This window comes from Rhinichthys klamathensis, unplaced genomic scaffold (assembly GCF_029890125.1).
Source record: "Rhinichthys klamathensis goyatoka isolate OS25496 unplaced genomic scaffold, OSU_Roscu_1.1 h1tg000127l_1, whole genome shotgun sequence".
Taxonomy (NCBI): domain Eukaryota; kingdom Metazoa; phylum Chordata; class Actinopteri; order Cypriniformes; family Leuciscidae; genus Rhinichthys; species Rhinichthys klamathensis.
The window spans coordinates 1,731,024-1,753,219 of NW_026606664.1; the positions used below are offsets into that span (position 1 = coordinate 1,731,024).

The window sequence follows — 22,196 nt, forward strand, 5'->3', positions numbered from 1 at the left end:
AAATTACAAACACTGGGAAAGAGTTTGCTTAGGAATTGGACCAATGCCATGGTGTTTCAGATTAATCAAGGATTTTTTCTGAAATTTTATTTGTTAAGTCTGACAGCAAGTTTAGCTACACAACAAAAACCCAGATGCTAATAATAAATAGTATTTAGTGTTTCATTTCATCACAATGTCCGAAAGCAAAACATAATAACCAAACAGAGGGCTATCTTGTTCTTTCAAAATAAAAATAAAATGATAATAATATTATTAATTTGGGTCATGAACAGACATCCAGATAGGCAGCATTGCAATAAAATTCATGCACTTACAAATATAATCAATATTTAATCTAATAGCACCCAAATTCACAGTGGATTACCTAGTGCAGAGAAAATATTGGCTTTTGAAGTCAACGAGTAGCTAAATGGAGAGCTTTAATAACAGACTTTGACATTTCATTTGTTTAAGACTTGGTCCACTGAGCAACGTGAGGTATGCGCCTTAACTGCTCTTATTTAACAATGGGCATGGAAGAAATGCCTCTACACCATTGGTCTAGGACATAATGACAATGATTTCAACTTCATTTAAATGACCAAAGTAAACCTGTTCCAGATCAGAGCCAATGTTGATCAAAACTATGGACCTGTTCTTGCTGCGAAGTGTTCTTGTACGAGGAGATGAAGGGAGCCACATGCTACACTGGACTGTGATCGGGCGATGTGTAGGTCATAGTCACTGCACTACACTCGGACGGTTCCCTGGTCCTGCGGAGATCCGAGTACAGCCGCTCTTCGAGGGTAGCCGCTAGCTTGTCACTCAGCTCTTCTGTGATTGTCTGTGGGCCGTAGCTTGTACATTTGTGCGTACACTCATCAGGAGGCTGAGGGGGTGGCAATGCTAGCCTAGAGTTCTCCCGGTCCACCGATTGCTCTCCAGCAATGTCAATTGTTGGAAGGGGCTGTGATGCCTCAAGGACTTCCTTTTCGTTGATGGTTCCACTGCTTTCAGTGCTGGAAGATATTCTTATGTTGTCTGGATCCACATCAGTAGCAGTATCCTGATCTGCCTTGGGTGTCTCGGGAGTACTGGTTGCACCTTCGCTGCTCTCTTCATCGGGTGCACTAATGATTCGTGGGAGCGTGCTGTGGTAGCTAGTCTCTAAAGGATAGTTGACAGTTTCGCCACGTCGGAGCGGAGAGCGGTACCGGTCAAAAGAGGTTTGGAAGCGCTGGCCGGGGTCGCTGTATTGTTTGGAGCGCTGCCACTGCTTGCGCAGGTGCACGCGAGAACGATGCTTGGAGCGCAGCGGGGACTCCTGCTGATCGAACTGTGGGTCGTGCCGCAAGTACTCGTTGAAAAGTGCGTCGGTTTTCTCGTCGATGCTGTAGTCGCGGCGGGAAAGGACGGGGGGATGAGGTTGATCATTCCGTTGAGTGAACATCTGGCCGTAAGGGGACCACAGAATGGTGCTCTTGTCCGTTTCCACTCCGTCCACACCACCACTGGCACCTGCTGGTTCCATTTCGAGTTCTTCTTCAAAGATCTCCGTGTCGAAGCTCTCGCACACGGTCCCTTTGCGGTCGGAACTGAAGAAGTGCCTGCGCTCCACGGCGGAGCCGTCTTTACTGCTACTGCTGCTTCCGAACAGTCGCAGCTCCTCAGGAGCACGCGGAGGTGCTTCTATCGAGGCGTAACCGCTGTCCATCTGGAGGAGCTTGCGGTTTCCTGGCTCCCCGTCACTTCCTCTTTCAGAATCGACACTATCCTGCTTACGACTTTTCTCCGATCCCTCATCTAGAGGCAAGTCTGCATCCCCCTCTATCTCATCCCCAATATCCTGTGAGGGGAACCTAGGCAGTCGTCCCATCTCGGTCTTACCCCCTATAGAGCACACGCTTTCTGCGTCACTACGGACTGAGTCTTTGTCATTGTTGCTGCTCTGGTCGGACGAGACATACCGCTCGAGGGAGGCGCGAAGAGTCCAGATATCACGGTACAAGGTCTGAGGTTCTAAACTCTCCTGATGACAGCCCATTCCAAGACTCTCATCTGGGGGCTCGGAGGTAAGGCCGATCACCCCGGGACCCATCGCTCTGCTGCAGCTCGGCTCCACCATCACCTCCACCTCTAACCTGAAGAACAGCACACATATGAAATCAGACAAGCTCATAGTCCTACATATAGTCAGTATTTCTTTAAAAATGCCACAATGTAGCACAGCATGCTTTATATCAGTGTGCATCTGTCAAATAAGCTTACCGTTAAAGCCCTGAGCCCAGATTCAGACATTTTAACTTTTATTTTAACGTAAATATACTGTATTTTTATATAATTTTATTCATGGCAATGGTCCAAAAACAGTAAATAAATAAAAACGCAAAGCACGATAATTAAAGTAGCACTGCTAAAAATATCTAAAAACAAATAGATCCAAACTAAGGTAAACTATTCAGCCTAACTAACTGACTAGTCTAAATTATTCAAAAAGTCAACCACTGTGAACCATCCCTACTATATTAATATGTTTTATGTTGGTGTGGGTCTACACAACTGTTCAAAAGTACGAGGACTGTAACTTTTTTATGTTTTAAAAAAAAAAGTCTCTTATGATCACCAAGACTGCATTTATTTGATCGAAAATACAGTAAAAACAGCAATATTCTGAAGCATTATTACAATTGAAAATGTATTTTTAAATTTAAATGTAGGGATGCACGATATATCAGCCAACATATCGGATATCATTTTTAATGTTATCGTTATCGGCCCAATAAGAAAATTTGGCCAATATATAAATGCCAATAAATAATGGATTATTTCCTTCAGCTGAGACAATTCAGATGCTCACTGTTCACCATGATGGTTTTAAATTGCTTGAAATATGATTGGAATCTCTTCAAAAAAGGAAAATAGTACAGTTAAATCTGTTGTATGTGTGTTTGGGACGTGGCTTTTAATGGTGGGACTTTTGTTTTGTAATCAGGCTCTCAAAAATTACATAAAAAATTGGAGTTCGATTAATCGGCCAATATATCGGTTATCGGCTTTCAAATATAAAGAATTATCGGTTATTGATATCGGCTAAAATTGTCCTATTGCTGCATCCCTAATTTTAAAATGTATTTTATTCCTCAAACAAAGCTGAATTTTCAGCTTCATTTCTCCAGTTTTCAGTGTCACATGATCCTTCAGAAATCATTCTAATTTACTGATGTGCTGCTCAAGAAATATTTCTCATTAATATAAATGTTAAAAACTGTTGTGCTGCTCAATATTTTTGTGGAAACTGATGCATTTTTTATGAACAAAAAGTTCAAAAGAACAGCATTTATTTGAAATAGAAATCTTTTTTATCATTGTAAATGTCTTTACTGTTGATCACTTTAATCATCTTTGCTTAATAAAATTATTAATTTCTTTTTTAAAAATGTTTAGTTTTGAACGGTACAGTATATCAAATATATTATGTTTGTTTATTTTTCCTTTCCGTTAAAGCTCCGAGGCCCAGATTCAGAGATGTTAAAACAGATGCCCCCATGAACGCACAGATGGTTGTGACTCACTCTGTGATGGTTCATTCGAGGAGACCACTGCACAGCAACAGATTCAAGAAAGTCAGTTGTAATAGGCAAGCAAATATAAACAAATGTACTCATGATGCGATACAAAACCATGCGTATTGACCTTCCTGGACCATTTTGCAAAACGTATGCAAACCAATCGCTACAAATACCAAAAAGGTACACCTGTGGAATTAACCCACACTCAAGGAAACAACTTCCATATTCTAAAGCAAAGCTTTTTGCACTGTAAGCTGATGATGCCATGATATGGCAGTGTGATCAGCGAGCTGAGATCAGTCCAGCATGGAATGGGGTCTGCTTTATGAGGAATGGCGTGGCAGATGGTTGCTATAGCGAATGCATGGGCGAGGCAATTAAAGATACCTGCCGAGGGAGGGTGGGGGTGTGGAAGGGGGGGACAGAAGGCGTGGACTGGGCCGGGTGGGGCAGTAGGTAACATCCTTGGTGCGAGCGATGTATTGGATGAGGTCGATGTGATGGGCGTCATGCTCCTCTTGGTCCATGCTCTCGCTGGCTGCACGCTGCCGCTGGAACTGCCTCCGTTTGGGGGAGCCTTTGGGGACGACATGAATTTTGCGTCACAAAGCAAGTTAAAAGGCTAACATGAAATCAAAATCAACACATTCCAGGTTTTATTGTCAATGATTAATTAATCCACCCAAAAAACCTGCATAGTTTCTTGTTAGTATTAGCCAATGGTCCCCAACAAAATTCAGCAATTCCGTGTTTCCCGAAACCATAGTTCCAACGAACATTCGCAAACATCAAAGTTACGTGGTTGGAGCTACAGCATAGGTTCTAGTTGGTATTAGCCAAATATCGTCACAAGTTTTTGTAATCTCTAATTAAAAAGCAATAACTTGCTTTAATTGTGTTTTGATTAGAATACATTGATTGAAATATTTCAACACATCCACAGCTCAAATCAAATCCGAAAATTGCGCATACGCATTACTCCACGCAGCTCCTGCACTACTCTCCCATTAAAAATGAATGACTTCTGCTCTGTCATTTGTTGGAGATAGTAAAAGAGTTATGCAGGCTATTGGATAAAGTTAACCAACAGTAAAATGTTTATTTAGGCATTGTTTTAGCAAACTTGCATTTGGTCTGGCTCCATTTTGGTATCTAACATGAATTGTCTATAAACTGTTTTTAATTATACATTTTAATAACACACTATAATTTGTATTAAATTCGTTAAATTAATTTTTTTAATTTATTTATTTTAATGTAATTTTTTTTTTAAAAATAATTTAATACTTAGTTGAAAATTTGCCTCTAATTGCTTTTTATGTGTATTCTAAATATAGTACATTAGTTGTAATGCATTCAAAAAACATAATCAACATATTGACAATATAATATGTATCTTATTAGTTAACCAGGGCACTCTATAATGGAAATCCATTCTATTAGAGCATTGCTTTAATCATGACCTTATTGTTCCACAGAATAAAAGAAATTGATCGTTTGAAATGCTCTTTTTTGCCATCTCTCCTTTAAAAAAGAAAAAAAGAAAAAAAAAGTTTGGAATGGAAGAGCCCTGCGTCAACCGGCCATCTGTTTGAGAGTGAGTCTTGGCACACAAATACAGCAGCTCCGTCTTGGCTGAGAGAATATTCTATAGTCTGTGTGTGTGTGTGTGTGTGTGTGTGTGTGTGTGTGTGTGTGTGTGTGTGTGTGTGTGTGTGTGTGTGTGTGTGTGTGTGTGTGTGTGTGTGTGTGTGTGTGTGTGTGTGTGTGTGTGTGTGTGTGTGTGTGTGTGTGTGTGTGTGTGTGTGTGTGTGTGTGTGTGTGTGTGTGTGTGTGTGTGTGTGTTTAGCAGACTATAGATTACTATCGAATATAAAGCCGACCTGTTTCTCTGAGCACGCTACATGAAGGCACTAAAACTCTATTAAGGTCTTCAATCATTTTCCAAGGTAATACACAATGCAGGGGCTAAATGAAAAGCACAGAAACATTCAATATTGCTTTGCATCTAAGCCCTGGGGCTAGGAAACTGATCGCTTCACAGGTTCATAACACTGTCTGTACTTTCCACAGCAGTGTTCTTTCACTTCCTTTCATGCTGACAGACGTGAGAGGATAAACCGAAAGATTTTTACAGTAATGCTTATATAATCAAACAACAGCATTCTAGTTAATCTATTCATTCATTTTTATTCATTCAGTCTCATCAGCTACACCATGCGCTTTTCTCATTATTTATATATTAGGCAGAATAATATCACACTAAAAAGATTTTTGACATGTCAATGTATGGGGGGAAAAAATGGGCAGAGCCCAAAAAGACTCAATTTTAAGCTTTTCATTGTCTTAATCACAAATTATTGTTCAGGAAATTAGCCAAATTTAAGCAAATGTACTACTTAAAAAGCTATTGCTTTCTCAGATTTTTTTTTTTTTTTTTTTTTTTGGCAGAATATGGGAAGTTGTGTGTGGAGTGATGAATCACAATGAAACACGAGTTGCATTGTGATGCTCCAGAGCGGTGTCATCAAAGATCTGCTGAGAAATATAATAATAAATGCATCTCTACCACAGTGAAGCAGTTTTAGCTGCTTGTATTAGTGAGCTGCTTTACTGTGAAAAGTCATTTAATGCTTTGGAGTACAGGCGAATATTGCAAAATGGCTTGCTTCCCACAATTGAAAAGCTGTTATCTAAAGAGGAATGATCAGATTTTACTTTTCACCAAGACGATTCTCCTGCCTAAATTGCGAACACAGCCAAGAAGTGGCTTGAGAACAAGTCCATCAGGTTCGTGTTTTGATCTGATCGGAGTCCAGATTTGAACCCTGTAGTGAATTATTGGTGTCATATTGAACTCAAACAAACTGCGGAGACATTTTTCAACTACCGTTAACATGAAGCCCTTAACATGAAGTGGAACGACACTGACTCTTCTTCCTGTAAAAATCTGTCTGCAAGATGCGGCTATTCCGTGCTATATCTACAGTATTTGTGATTAAAATAGTTAGACCATTAAAAGACCACTGAATATTTGGCCCCCCTTTATGTTGTTGTTGTTTTTTTTGCCCACGAGTGTATAATAAAGAGACAACAGAAAACGGGGAGAAGAAGAACATGTGATTGAGTATTAAAATGTATTAAAATAGAAAACAGTCCTTTTTTTAATTTGTAATGATATTTCACAATATTACCATTTTACTGTATTATGGATCAAATAAATGCAGCCTTGCTGTGCATAGGAGATTCAAAAACATGTAATGATTGTACTGACCCCAAACTTTTGAACGGTACTGTCAATTACATAAATGACCTGAAACTATTGTGGACGCAATGTTTTTTCAAAATTGTCTACTTGTCATGGGTTGTCTAAACAGTCTTTCTAAAGGAGATTATAATACTATATGGGGGTCTTTGGCATTAAATACAGTCGGAAAAAAAATTCTAATAAAAAAAATAGCAATTCCATTATAACATGCACTAAAAACACAGTCTAATTCACACTGAGTGCTGGATGTGTCACTGACCTCTCATGTCTAGACTTGAAGCTCTTTGGCTGCTGTCAAACTTCCATTTCTTGATCTTGAAATAGGGACTTGCTCCCTCAAGGCTGGCGTGTCGGCGGAGCTTGGTGAAGAACTGCAGCATTGGGCCCTGCGGGGCCCCTCCAGATGAGGACAGGGCCGTGGCTGAGGCCGATGCACCCTCTCTACCATTACCCATGATGCCTGCGTTTCTGCCGACTCCTCCTCTGACCTCCATCTGTTTTTGTTCGCAAGATTACATAATTGAAATATATAAATTATAAGAGATTAATTATCGGCATTGGCCGATAAGTTTAACTGTTTGGGTCTTTTTTGCGGGACTTTTATTTTGAAATCACTGAGAACGTCAATGAGCATCCAAATCTCTCATAGGCTTTATGCCGAACGTCACATGAACAAACAGGAAAACGGGTCTGGTTGCCGGAGAACGTACGGCAGTAAGAACTGAAGGATTATCTATGGACTTTTAAGGTAATCAGCTGACCTAGCTAGTTCTTTTTATTGTTGGTGTTTTATCCGATTTAAATATCTGAATGTTAGAAGACGAAAAAAACCTTTTAGATATCAGTCTGAATATGTGATGGACAGAGGTGGAAAGTAACGAATTACATTTACTCGCGTTACGTAATTGAGTAGTTTTTTTGTGTACTTCTACTTTTTTAAGTAGTTTTTAAAATCTGTACTTTTACTTTTACTTAAGTACGTTTTCTTGGAAGTATTGTACTTCGCTACATTTGAAATCATATCCGTTACTGAGTAAAAAATAATAATACAAGAAGAAAAGAAAAAAAAACACACTCCGGAAACTACTGCATTGGTTGAAGGGCGGGAGAACAAACGCGCAAGAAAGGTGACGCAGACCCAGCTGAAGCTGAAACCGAAGCGCCAAGCGAATTATGGCCAGTATGAAAATACTTTGTAGAAAAAAAGCGTGGTTGTCCTCGAGGATAAATATCCAATTTGCACAAAATGTGGACGCAAAGTGGCTGCAAAAGGAGGATATAGGACACCATCCCTCCTGCAGATAAAGGTATGTCCCGATTTACGTGATGCAGAGGGAACCCCGGAATCCAGTCATGAAAATGAAATTTACATAACGCAGATGTCTCGTAAAACACGCAAAATAATGGATGGATGAATACATGGAAAGTAGAACTGTGCAATAAATCCAATCGCGACATGGTCTGTGAATATTTAAGCTAAGCACAAAAATACTGCATGTAGGCGGCCTATAACCCTATTTGTTCTGCTGAGCTGCGCCACTTTACATACTCTACGCGTGACATTCAGAGTCTCACAAACAATTTGAGGATATGAATACATGAACATTTCCAGAGCTGCTCTGAGAGAACGCCTAATGAGCATTTTCATAATTTTATTTGAGATAAACCATTGTCAAATACACTTTGAAACACTTTTTTTTACACTTTTGGTCTTCACTACAACCCGTCAAAATAAAAGTTTGGTTTTACTAGGAGAAATTAGGACAGAAATATATTACTATTATACAATAGAACGTAGCCTACTTCTCTAAATAATAATAATAATAATAATAACAACAATAATAATACATTTTATTTAAACATTATTTAAAGGAATATATTTTTTGTCCATGGTTTAATTTAGTAAATCTGTTTTTGCAGCGCTTCCCAAAAAAATAAAAGGACACAATTTTAAATTTACATTTGATTACAACCGTTTTTGATAATATATTTGGATTAAATCATAAAAAGAAACATTCATTTTCTGAATAAAATACATTTCATAGGACAATATTTTTCTTAAACATTTTAATAAATTATTAATGTTAAAAATAAGTTGTTAATCTAATTCATTATCAATTATCAAATTTAATTGATTAGACATGTTTTATTGAAATTCTTTTTATCGAAGCACGATAATTCGAAAATACTACAGGTTTTCTACTGATACAAAGCTTAATGCTAAATCCTGAAGTGACCCTTTAATTTAACTGTCATTTTAACTGATGATAATAATAATAATAGCCTACCCATAATTTAATAATACAGTTTATTTATTTAATAATTGATTAATACTGTAAACCGTGATATTTTCTGAGACATTATCATACTGTGAAAATCTCATACCATTACAAGCCTACACGGGAGAGTCCCCCACCCCCGCTGTTAAAAAAGTTACTCAGTAACTTTTACTCTGAGTAAATTTTAAATGAGCTACTTTTTACTTTTACATGAGTAGATTTTTAGACCGGTACTTTTACTTGTACTTAAGTAAAATTGAATTGAAGTAGTAGTACTTTTACTTGAGTAGAATATTTTATTACTCTTTCCACCTCTGGTGATGGACACATGGTTATGCGTGTGTTTTTCTTATCTTTAAATTAAATAGTGAGATATCATATATACTGGTTTAATATCGGCCCTCCTCTCTAAAATATCGGTTGCGCACTAATTATTATGCGTCGGTGGGTGAGTGTATTAGTGTGTGTGACTCACTAGACATGGACTGGAGGGCTCAGGACCGGCCGCCGCAATGCTCTCACAGAACGTTGTGTGTACAGTGGAGTTGAGAGCGTCGCCAGGAAGGGCAGAGCTGGGACTGAGACTTCGGCTGATCAGGGCAGTCTGTGGCAGTGAACACACTGGTGGCTGTGCATGGGACAAACACAATGCGTGTTATTGCTTATGGTTGTAATGAGAAACAAACCTAAACAAACAAAAGCATGCAGTCATTCGAAACTTATCTACTACAGATATAAAAAAAAAATGTATTAAAAGCTTCAGACTGAATAACTTCATTGGAGCAGCATTCTAACATCATATACTAACCAGGTACAATGAAACTGATTTGAAACCAATAAGATTGGACTGTGGGAGGGGCTTCCTTGTGTAATGACCATGAAACCAAATGTTAAAATGCGACAGCCAATCAGATCATATTTGATGTTTCTAATATGGAATTTTGGACCATTGAGATTTGGTTTCATCGTCATTACACAAGGAAGCCCCTCCCACAGTCAAATCTCATTTGTCCAAAATTCTGTATAAGAAACATCAAATCTGATCGGCTGTCGCATTTAAAAAATTGGTTTCATTGTCGTTTCTTATACAGAATTTTGCACAAATGAGATTTGACTGTGGGAGGGGCTTCCTTGTGTAATGACAATGAAACCAAATGTTAAAATGCGACAGCCAATCAGATCATATTTGATGTTTCTAATATGGAATTTTGGACCATTGAGATTTGACTGTGGGAGGGGCTTCCTTGTGGAATGGCTTTATTCGCAATAGCAAACTACCATATACTCTTACTATTTTTGTAGAACATATAGTGCAAATACTGCAAATTTCCTATATGCATGTCATGCAATAATTAAATAACCGACAACTTTTGCAAAAATGAGTTAAATACAACAGAGTACACTGTGCTACTGTATCCCACAATACACATTATCAATTATTTTTCCAGCATGATGAATAAAACAGCTACTATTCTGTATATACTATAGACTGCCATTCTTACACACGTTCAAATAAAATTCCAAAATATCTGTATTTATTTCTTGGAAATATATGAAATGTAAATACTCTAAAGTGTTGTCAAAAGTTTGGAGTCAGTAATATTTTTTAAATGTGTTTAAAAGAAGCTGGAGCTGCTATACAGGGATACAGTAGGAGTTATTGTATATCATGCCACCTCATCATGATGTGACTAAGGCAAAGTAGGAGTAAAAGATAACATGTTAAAACATCAATGACCCCAATATCTAGATAAATCAATTTCTCCACAGCATAAACGTCTCCATACACACCATATCACTTGACAAACTGACAATCCATCATGACCTCAATGATTTAAACTGACATCATCATACTCTCCTATTAGCAGAGCAATGTGACTGTCACCTGGAAAATTGAGAGGCTGGATTTAGCGACGGGGCGCGTTGTCATGGCAATACTGTTCTCTGATGACTCACACTCGTGGATGGTGAGTATCTGGAGGGCGGGTGGAGGGAAGTGGAGGTGGGTGAGCCGCGCGTTCTTCAAGTGATGGAAGTCGCCCTCCGTAAGCGTGTACCTGAGGGGAGATGACACATACTATTAGTATTTATCACTTCATTATAGATTTGCATCACAAATATATCACGGGAATGTTTCCTGAAAATGTCTTTTAGATAGTCAAAGATGAGCGGACTGTGCTAGATTTATGCATAGTTCCTGTTAGATCAATAATTATATAGTTATATTTTATTAAAAGAATGATATAAAAATAATCCTTTATAAAATATATAATTATATAAATATCTCTGTGTGTTAATTAAAAACCACCATTTTAAACACCTTTTCCTTAAAAAAAAACAAAAGTGAAATTTGACAAATGACAAACTGCATAAATTCAAAGTCTTTATTTGTGAGGTCATATAAATGTATGCATAAGTATTAAAGAATTAAATGTTTTAAAAAAAAAAGTTTTAGATAATATATAACAATACACACACATACACAAACACACATATACGTATATATATATATATGACCTAATTAATTACATTTAAATATTCAAATATTTGAATACTTAAAAATTCTTCAAATAAAATGTAAATAATTAAAATTAAATGCTTTTTTAAAATACTCTTAAATTAAATAGTTAAACGTGTATATATATATATATATATATATATATATATATATATATATATATATATATTTGTAATATACATTTAATACTTATGCATTCATTTTTATGACATTACAAATAAATAGCAATCAACAGACTATTTGAAAAATGTGTACAACAAAATATTCATTTGTCAAATTACATGACAGGTGATTAAAATGTGTGTTTATTTTTTTTAACGAAATATACACTTTCCCTAATACATTCTCATTCATGTTTTAACCCAAAATCTTGATTTTGAAAAATGCCCATGTTATTCATCAAGAGCTAGTGCATCTCAAGCACATATGTAAATGTAAAACGCATACATAAAGGAATAATGAAAGCTGAGGCAGTAAGCGCTGTGAATAGGAGCTGCTCTGTGTGTCTAGAGTGGGCGGCATGAGTGAGTGGGCGGCTGACCTTCGACCTTTCTCCTGTGGTTTTTTGCTGTGATCGAAGAGTGCTGCTTCGTTGAAGGAGACCCGGCGGCCGGTTGTGCCCGTGGAAAGGAAACGCTCTGTCTCCATGTCGTGGGAGCTGGCTGCCGACAGGCAGTCTGACTCATCAATGCGAATCGTAATCTCTGTGCGGGGAGAGACGGATTAGACCAGAGGACGTATTTGTTTTTCACATAATGCCCTCAGCTGATGTATGTGAGACTGCATAAATGTTGCTTTAACTTGACCTCGACATTTTACCTGAAGCATGTATGTAAATACATATGGAAATGCATTAACTTGGGGGCTGACATATAATATAAACATTAACTTTATTAGTGAAGTTCTTACCATGCACTGGCTGGGCCTCCTCAATATATGTGGTATTACTTTTCTCGGTGTCATCGCTAGCCCTGAGGCAAACAATGAACCTTCAATGCAAACATGTAATGAGTCAAATTCAAACTTATGTAAATCTCATTCATAGCATGCATAAGTGGGTCATTCTCAAAATATGGTGCAAACATGTTCCTAGAGTTTGATTCTATTGCTTTGCATGTTTTTTATTATTTTATTTTGCATTGAAAATCCCTTTAATATTTCATTATATTATAAGTTATATCACAAAGTTATTAAGTTAGTATAAAATAATATAAAATGTTTTTTTATTATTATATTATATTATATTATATTATAAAGTAAATAATAATATATTTAATTTAACACTAATGTTTATGTTTTGTTTTATTGGTTTTGTCAATGTGGAGATTCCCTCACCAGATTGAAAAGTTAATAATTTATAAATTGTGTTTAATTAAAAATGTAATTGTCAGTTAATACTCAAAGCAAGAATAAAAAATCAATAAAATTAAAGTGGCTTTTAGTCCATGCGAGTTAGCGTTCAGGTAATCTATATGCTAGTTTAACCCCTGAAAGTTGTTAAAACTTAAATACACATTTAAAATGTACAGTCTTTCTCTTCCAAAAAACAGAGTGAAAATACTGATGATGTCATCATGCACAGATTTTAATCAAACGCTGGAGTGAAAATGTCCCTCCCCCTAATGCCACCAGATAGAAAAATAGTTGTCATTTAAAACCAATTGAGATGTCCTGCCCAAACTTCCTGTTTCAATACGAAACGTGATTTTATGGGGTCTTTAAATGAGGTTTTGCGATATTTTGAGAACGTCCCGATTGTGAGCAATTAAGAAATAAATAACTCATAACACATTCACCTGCGTTGACATCTAACTAAATGCCATATGATGGGGAAAATAACAACACCGGCTTTATTACGACAATATACGGTTTGATTCGCCATAAGGCACTGTGGGTAATGAGAAACTGGAAATGAGTTTCCAGTCCTCTAACCACAGTGCACGGTGTCACACTGCGAGAGTGTGTGTGTGTTAGTGGGTGTTGGCTAGAGTGCACTCTCTCCCGCACCAGGAGTGATTTATCGTGGCTGATGGCTGCTATGAGATCTCATTATACTCGTCATTTGTGTGAGCCTGCACTCCTCCAGGCTGCCTGGAGAGCAGACAGACTCTACACCTCTCAGCAGTCACTGACAAATACACCCAGGCTGTGACCAATGTGCTCTGAAAACATTTTCGGGACTGAGCGTCCTTGGCTTCACGGGAGGATCTGTTTATTCCAGTTGAATCTCCGCGTTACGGTTCTTTCTGATGTATAATTTAGCGTCAAACATAATCATATGCATCAGCTGTCAGAATTGTAACATACGCAGCAACATGCAAACATCCTGCAACGATGATTCAATCTAATGTATATTCATAATGAAAGCATTCTCATTTAATCTATGCTATTTTATGTATAAACTGTAATTGTTTCAGTGTTTTTATGACGTGTTTTAAGTTAAATAGACTTCTGAACGTAAAAACATGTCCTGTTGAAAAAATCCTGAATTTTGTTATCAATATCAATCACTGTTCTAACAACATGGATCCTTTTGTTATACATTTTGCAACCGTTTTAAGGGTTTTAAATAAAAAATTGGATCTTTGTACATTTTACACAATCCAGAGGGGCTGCTCTGAAAAGATAAGAATAGAAATATCACTGAGATTTAAAAAATAAACAAAGTGCACATTTACTGTACCAGTCAGTGTTGTTATTGCTAACTAAACCCATTTTAAAAACTTGAAATAATTGAAATAAAGCTGAGGTAAGTAAAAAAATAAATATTAGATGAAAAACTTGAAATAAAATAAGACATTTTGCCTTGGCAATAAACTGAAAGTGCTAAAATGACTAAAAACAGAAATAAAATTGAATTAAATCTAAAGAGATTTTTTTTTTAAATGACAAAAACACATAAAAAAATTAAGCAAAAATAAAAAGCGAAAGTATACGAATAAAAGCTAATTCAAAATATTAATAAAAACTTTAATAGTATATAGATAATACTAAATCATCACCTACTACTACGACTAACCTAAAATATTACACATGTGAAGGTAATTTATTAATCAGTATCTATTTTAAATAGATACTGCAGTTGCACCACATGACATTTTTCCGGGAGAAGAAAAAAACGGGGAAATGTTAGGTTGAATATTATTGAAGTTCCCAATCCTAAAATCTGATTGGTTGACAGAAATGTTCATCCAGAAGTATATTGATTTAGGGACGTGTCAATGCATAAATTTGATTGATTGGCTTGGTCTTACCACGCATGGCGTCTGTCCCCTTCACAACATCGACGACAGACAATCAGAAGGACAGAGAGCAGGACCACTGTCCCCCCGACAAAAATGGACAAGAGGACCAGCAGGAGGACATAGCCATTCTGTGTCCCTGACGACAACGGGACGTCCTAGGTAAACCCCAGAGAAAGAAACAAACCAGTCAAAGATTAAATTCCTTCTCAGAGTAAAACCGCATGACTTCAATTTTCACATTATATAGGTTTCTCCAATTACGTTGTCCAACTTTTTCAGGTCTCATAACCTAGAAAAAGGTTCAAATTTTACTGACACATAAACCAGAGACATGTTTGGCATTAAAGCAAAAATTGCCCAAGACACTCTTAAAAATAAAGATTCCAAAAGGGTGTTTTCGCAGCAATGCCATAGAAGAATCATTTTGTTTCCTCAAAAAACCTTTCAGAGAATTTTTTTAATAAGACATTTTAATAATCTAAAGGACATTTTTCTACTATAAAGAACCTTTTGTCCAAATGGAAAGTTCGGTGGAGGTTCTTCATTAAACCATATGCCAATAAAGAACCTTCATTTCTTAGCGATATTACATAAAGCACAGTTTCTGGAGGGGAGGACCTTCAGGTGTGGGGGCTTTTGTGTCTGAGTTGAGATGTTAAGTACAGTGTTTACCAAAGACGAGTTTAGAAAGATCCAGGGGTGACAGCAGCCACGGAGACGAGAACGGAAGAGACAGTAGGTTTCTTCGTCAAAGACATCAAAGCACAAAGGCATACAGCACCTTTCACCCTCCCGCCTGCTTAACTGTCATCTTCGTTCACGTAGGCTATGTGAAGAGGTGTTTAATGGAAAGAATGCTAAATAAGAGCATAAGAACAAGCCCTTAACAAGTCTTTGGCTCATATATGTAACACCTTACAATTACTCTTCCATTATTCAGCTTCAATTGGTGGAGTACAGCATCCTAATTACCCAGAAGACATTGTTCAGTTGAAGATCATGGAAGACTTTATTCAGATCGGTAAATGAAAGCGTTTTGAAGAATGATCTCTCTTTACGTCAGCAGGCTATTTATCACTGGGGCGCCTCAACGTTAACCCGGATTGGCAAAAGTGAAGGATGTTCTCAAAGGAGAAACTGGGAACTCTTTCATGGAGTAGCATTGTTAAAGTTTTAAGAAGAAGTCAGACCACCTTGTTTAAAGACCAACATCAGAGCAGTTTCACTGTCACCGAACAACAGTGATTTGAAACAGTCAGTAATACAATAAAAAAGAAGATTTCTTTTGTTGTTTAACATTAAATGACACAGACGGCAGGTTAATTAGGCTGCTGTCACTTTAAGACCAAAAGCACAGATAATACTGACAAGCATTCGATTACTTTCCCAACTGTTTATGTTCACTTAAGACTGTGTTTAAGTGAAACCTGCCAAGACAGACATTTTAAGATATTTTTGTGTGTATTTGTCCGTTAAAGTGCACGCCGAATCCCAAAGTGATCTCGGATCGAGTGCACAGAAAGGCACCTGGGGAACAGCGTCTCTTTTGCAGCTCAATGCACTTTTGACTCTTTATTTAGTATCGAGCACGTCCCACAGGAGATTGTATATTACGATAGTCATGTTTAGACTGATTTGGATGTTACTTAGGAAGGGAGACAACGCTTCCCTTTAAAGGAAAGGAATGGAATGCGGCAATCTTGTTTTTCATTGTTGGAAGCCAAAATCAAAAACTAAACTAAGATTATATTACTCGCTCAGCCCTAGTCATTAAATTATATCTGAAAGCAAGGGGTCCGCCTGATGGTTCGGATCATGGTGGTTTGGTGGTTTACCGAAATTTGGGCAAACGAAAAAATAAAAAAATGTTGTTTTCGGACTAAATCGTTTTGGGGAGCCGGAATCCCTGATCGAAACAGCAATGTTTAGTTAGAGTTTCTACCGTTCTGACTGTTTCGGCATCTATTTCATGCACACATCGTGGATAAGCTAAACAGCTAACCAAAAATTATGCTACTTCACAAGAATGTCAGAGTAGCAATACGTAAAATGTCTTTAAAATTCTGCTAAAATTATGAGGTGGCTCCTTCAATACAACTTCAATACAGCTTAATTTATCACCTGACAACACGATGCCCTGAACCGAAAACCAAGTTCAATTACCCAAATTTAATTACCGAAATTTTTTAATTTTTCGGTTTTGATGTTTCGGTGAAAAACAAAGAAAATAATTCGGTGCATTACTAATTGTTGTTCAAAACCTGTATGCCTTTCTTTCTTCCATGGAACAAAAATGGAGAAGTTTTCAAGAACAATTTTCTGAATAGATTCATTGAAAAAATCTGACTCGAAAGTCATTCATTCATGAAATGATTCATTGACAAATCACACTGCTACATCTTTCTGTTCCTCACACAAAGCTTATAGTCTTTACAAAGCTTATTATTCTTTTATGGTGCTTTTTCACCTTTTTGAAGCTTGACATTCGGGTTCGGGCACGCGCGAATCCGTCTGCCTGACGGAGCTCCGGATGGAGCAAAGATGGTCCCGAAACGGACCTTCGGGGTTTTGTCGAGTCATCCAGATTTGGAACGAGTAAATGAATCATATTTGAGTGAACCATTCCTTTAAGCCTTACATAAGGTCCAAGAAATGCCAGAACATCCTGGAATTAGTTGCTATTCCTGAATAAATCTCTCTATTCTAACCTAATCGAATGATGCTGCTTATGCCGGTAATTGAAGTTCCTGACAGTAACTCTGGGTTCTGATGCTCTATCACATCGTCTGACGGCACGATGGATTCGGTCTGACACAAACTTCTCTCGCAAAGGGCTAATTTGCTTAGATCTTATGGTGGATCCAATTACAAGGGATGCAGAACAGGATATTTTTGATTCGCATGTCTGGAGATAGCTCTGAAAAAGAGAGGGAATGGACGTAATGAAAGTAACCAGCACAGGAAGGAGAAGCGCAAGTACTTACGGTGGGGTGTTCTGTTAGGTTCCATATGGCAGACTCATTGCTCATGGTCCAAGCCAGAGAGAGTGTCCCCCCTGAGAAAGACATTACAGGAAGTCAGGCAGCTGCTTTGAAGCCGGTTATGGCACTAAAGACGGATTTGAATTCTCTTTTTAGAAGGAAAATAAAACAAATGCATCCCTGAACTGCAGTTTCTTTAGAATGATTAGCTTTTAAACAAGAATACAGTTCCCAGTCTCCTTCTTAAACATATTTTGTTCACAAATTCATGCATATACAAACACATACTTATGCATTCCAATGTCACCCTTTCCATCAGATAACCATTTTTCCTTTTTTCATCCAGTCTGAGGCCCAGCAGCATATGCTCCCTTTAACACCATTAACACTGCAGATTCAAAGAAACCCTCTCTCACACTCCTGCACACTCACCTCCCAAGCAGTCCTTGCTTCTTTAATGCTGCGACGCTGCCTTTTCTCCCATTATCTGAAGGCAGCGTGTGTTTGTGTGCATGAGATGCAGAGATAGCAGTGTGTTTAACGGCTCGGACTGCGAAGCCTTCAGCTTCTACTGCATACTCATCCGGCTTCTGCCCACCTACCTGTTTTCATAGCTTCTCTCTCTCTTTCTCCCTCTTGGAGTCTTTAGCATTAGGCATTCCTGAGATAATTCAAGCTCATTCTTTTGCGTCTCGGAAGCATAATGCTGCTGTATCGTTCGCGTCTAATGTACTGCGTTATTAGTTATGGTTATTGAAACGAATCAAGAGAGACCCATTTAGTACCATTCATGGACTATTCTTTCAGATGTCATTGCCAGATTTCACTCACAGAGATTCACTCTCTTTGGTTTTCAGCTTTTCACCATTTCTGTCTGTAATGAAATATTTTGCTGTATGATATACTGTAAAGAGCGTTTTTACTCGATATGACCCCTTTGTAGCCTAAGTCGTCAGGTTAATTTGGTTAATAATTTGGCTACCACATTAAGCACATTTTAGGTTATTTGAAGAAACATATTTCAGTTTATAGTAATTATCTAACTATCATGAACGTTTTGGTGTGGTTCTTCTTGTCATGCGTGGAAGACTCTGCGGAGGTGTAGCACATTCAAAAATCTCTTCCATAAGCATTTCTTATAGATTATTTGAATTAATTCTTTCAAACAAACTAGAACCTTCATGTATTATCTTCATGTACACTAGTATATTACTCATATTACTGGTACTTATTTTATTTTTCATTAGTAAGTACAATACCAACAATTATCTTTCTCATCATCCCTGATTAGCCATTAAGTTCTAATAGGCTACTTATTACAACACTAAATATTCCATTGTTACTTGTCCGAACAAAGAAAAAAATGCAATTTGTTACAAGTAGCTACTTAAAATTAATGTTGGTTGATTTGAAAAAAAGATAAAAGTTGTGATAACAAATCATGTACTTGTTTTACCTTTACCTTTTAAGTTTTACCAAAAGTTTGTATTGCAGTTTTTTACAACTTGCAGGTCATCCTGATTTTGCCAGATAAGACATCCTGAAACAACATCATGTCCAAAAATTTGGTCCAAACCGTATCCCTACCCCTAAACCCATAACTTATCCCTAAAATCAGAATGAAATGATAGGTGAATAACACTGATGTAGAAGCACCTAACCCTGGTTGCAAACCTAAACTTGCCACAAACTGTAAACTTGTCCTCACAATCTGATTGGTTGATTGGAATGTGGTTCCAGGATCAAAAAAGATATTGATCCAGAAACATGTTGCACTTGGTGAAATCATAACATTTTTAATCGTAGCCTACTAGTAATATATAAATTACAGCTAACTGAGCTATTCTGAGTGTTCATTAAATATGATTATATATAAATATAAATATTACTAGTAATAACAGTGATCAATTCTAGTGTCTAATTATACAAGAATCGAATCAATAAGTACTAAGGCTGGAATACTTGAGATAAGCATTAGGATCGAATGAATAGTAGCATAATAATTACTAGTCAAATTGATTAGTCAGTATCGGAAAACTTACTAGTAAAAAGGTATTAGTAAGATAAAAATAGATAGTAGTTAGTCTACATGAATAAATGTTCAAACCGCTTGCCACAGTCAACAAACAGGCGATACAAAACCCTTATAGATGAATTTAAATCTCAATCCAAACCAGTGATGTCCAGGCTATTATTTCTAATCGATAACCGTTTAAAACCCAGGATAACCCATGTCTGTTTTCCAAAGCTACTGCTTGAAGAAAATCTCCGCATTTTAGACTGACGTTACCATAATTACCAAAAAATAAAGCACGATGTCATTCTAAGACACTGAGCGCTCATCACCGAAACAATAGCAGCGTGAATGACAAGCAAACAAAACTCACCTAACTATAATTCACGTGGTCCATGAGACAAAAAGCTTGCAAACGATTCCCAGATCTTCTCTTTAATTTGGGGTTTTAAATCTTTGTGTATTTATGAATGAAGTGTCCCGTTAAACACACCCACTCTCCCATCGCCCAGTGATACTGTGACGTCAGAGTGAGGTGCAGCGTTACTTATCACGAGTGTCTCTCACGCCCTCATCTGATGATGTTATGGAAATGAGGTAATCCCCCATTTGAGTCAGTAAAAATCCTCAGTAACGGGCAACCCCAAGCGGTCTGGTCTATATATATAGCTAAAAGTTTTGGGGTTAGTAGTATACTAACAGCTAGTAGTTTTCTTAGAAAAGCAGGAATGACCTGAATGGGTCAAAGAATGGACCTGAGATGCAAATTTGCATACCGGTATGCATATATGCTCTCTATGTGCAATGCATATTTTTCAGCTTTTGTCTGGAAACATGTTTTTTTTTTTTTTTTGCACTGTCCCTATTCAACTGAACTAATAAATCTAGATAATTCATGTTGAATAGAAAAACGCAATATAGAGTAGAAAACAGTAAGTTATAAATCTATTTGAAGTGAATCATTATTATGTTTCAATGTGATGCTCCATCAAACAAGAACAAATATGTTAATCAATTCAATTCGTGCGATGAATATATTGAAATTGATATTTACTGAGCGCCCCCTCCTGGTCGTACAACACAGTACACCCTTAACGTAATTGTATGTGGCTAGTTTTTACTTCAGTGAATATTTCTCACAGTGAGTTTATTTTTGATATAAACTGATATTTTAGAGACAAAAATAAATGAACTACATTTAGGACACCGAACATTTTGATCGTTATTGCACAGGAAGAAAAATACAGCTCACTGATGTAGTTTGTGACAACTTGCCCCAAAGGCTTCCATTGTTGTTTAAACCAGGGTTTTATGAGCAAGATTACAGTTCATGAGCCACAAACCGATACAGCAAAAATGGAAAAGGTAATATTTCAAACCAATTGTTTGACCATCACACTCGTTTAATTGTCAAACCATCAGTGAACATACATGCACCACAGGGGAATTCTGTCGTTTTTTATTTGAAACGATATAAATATTGTTTAACAAAATAACCCACAGCAGAGTCACTCATTTACACCTCATTCCAATAAAATGGCAGATTACTTTTGTCTCGCTAATGACGTTTTAAATCATTTTATGTCTCCTATACACATTTTCATAATTTTCGTAATTACAGCTGGCTTGGCAATGACGTAACATAAAAATATTTTGCTCACAAGAGATAATTACCTTATTTCCCCCCTTTGCTTTCTTCACACATCCTCTTATAATTGATCTTGAGCTTACTCTTCACGACACTGTTTTTCTATTTAATTAATAAGTGCACTATATTTTTTAAAGGGGCAAGTTTGCCAGTTAATTATGTCCGTAGCGGTGGAAATTACGTCACATCTGAACATTGTTTTGAGAAAAAGAATATATTTTCAGAATTTTTACAATATTAAGTTTAAAAACTAAAAAACATGAACTTTCTTGAATCTTTCTTGAAACATGAATCTTTAAACATGAACTTGTATGTTTGTCTTTTATTTTATTTTTTATCTGTATTTGTAAATCTTTAAAATCACTAATAATAATAATAATAATAATACTGGTTTTAAAGATTTACAGAAAAATAATTTACATAATGAATGTCGAAAACATTTGTGTTTATTGTCCTCGTTCAATATAGATCTGTAATAATTTAGATTTGTACGATCGATTTAAATATTTTAAGCTAAATTTGGGTCAAGGCTAAAAAAATCAAATCTATGCAAAAACGGAATTTTTACGTTGCAAAACATCACCCTATACTTACATGAATAAATTATAACCTCCATGTCAGTTCATATTTGCTTTTTAAAAAAACTACAGTTCCCATCAGCCCCACAGTTCGCGCAAAGCCTGACGGGAAAG

The 22,196-nt window shown here is 36.8% G+C and overlaps 1 protein-coding gene across 3 annotated transcripts; it reads right to left on the reverse strand.

The window, feature by feature from the left end:
* Nucleotides 1-201: 201 nt before the first annotated feature.
* Nucleotides 202-20,375, reverse strand: cbarpb (CACN subunit beta associated regulatory protein b). Of its 3 annotated transcripts, none has more exons than XM_056256441.1 (10): nt 20,230-20,375; nt 17,846-17,916; nt 14,871-15,016; nt 12,526-12,587; nt 12,158-12,320; nt 10,984-11,155; nt 9,574-9,726; nt 7,079-7,313; nt 3,939-4,128; nt 202-2,123 (listed from the first exon to the last, which is right to left on the reverse strand). In XM_056256441.1, the coding sequence occupies exons 2-10, from the start codon at nt 17,888-17,890 to the stop codon at nt 686-688; spliced, it is 2,604 nt and encodes an 867-aa protein (XP_056112416.1). In that variant the 5' UTR covers nt 17,891-17,916; nt 20,230-20,375; the 3' UTR covers nt 202-685. The 3 variants fall into 3 exon arrangements, with proteins under 3 accessions (XP_056112416.1, XP_056112414.1, XP_056112415.1); XM_056256439.1 differs by having other exon boundaries at nt 12,526-12,605; XM_056256440.1 differs by lacking the exon at nt 20,230-20,375 and adding an exon at nt 18,275-18,481 and having other exon boundaries at nt 12,526-12,605.
* Between the last annotated feature and the right edge of the window lie 1,821 nt (nt 20,376-22,196).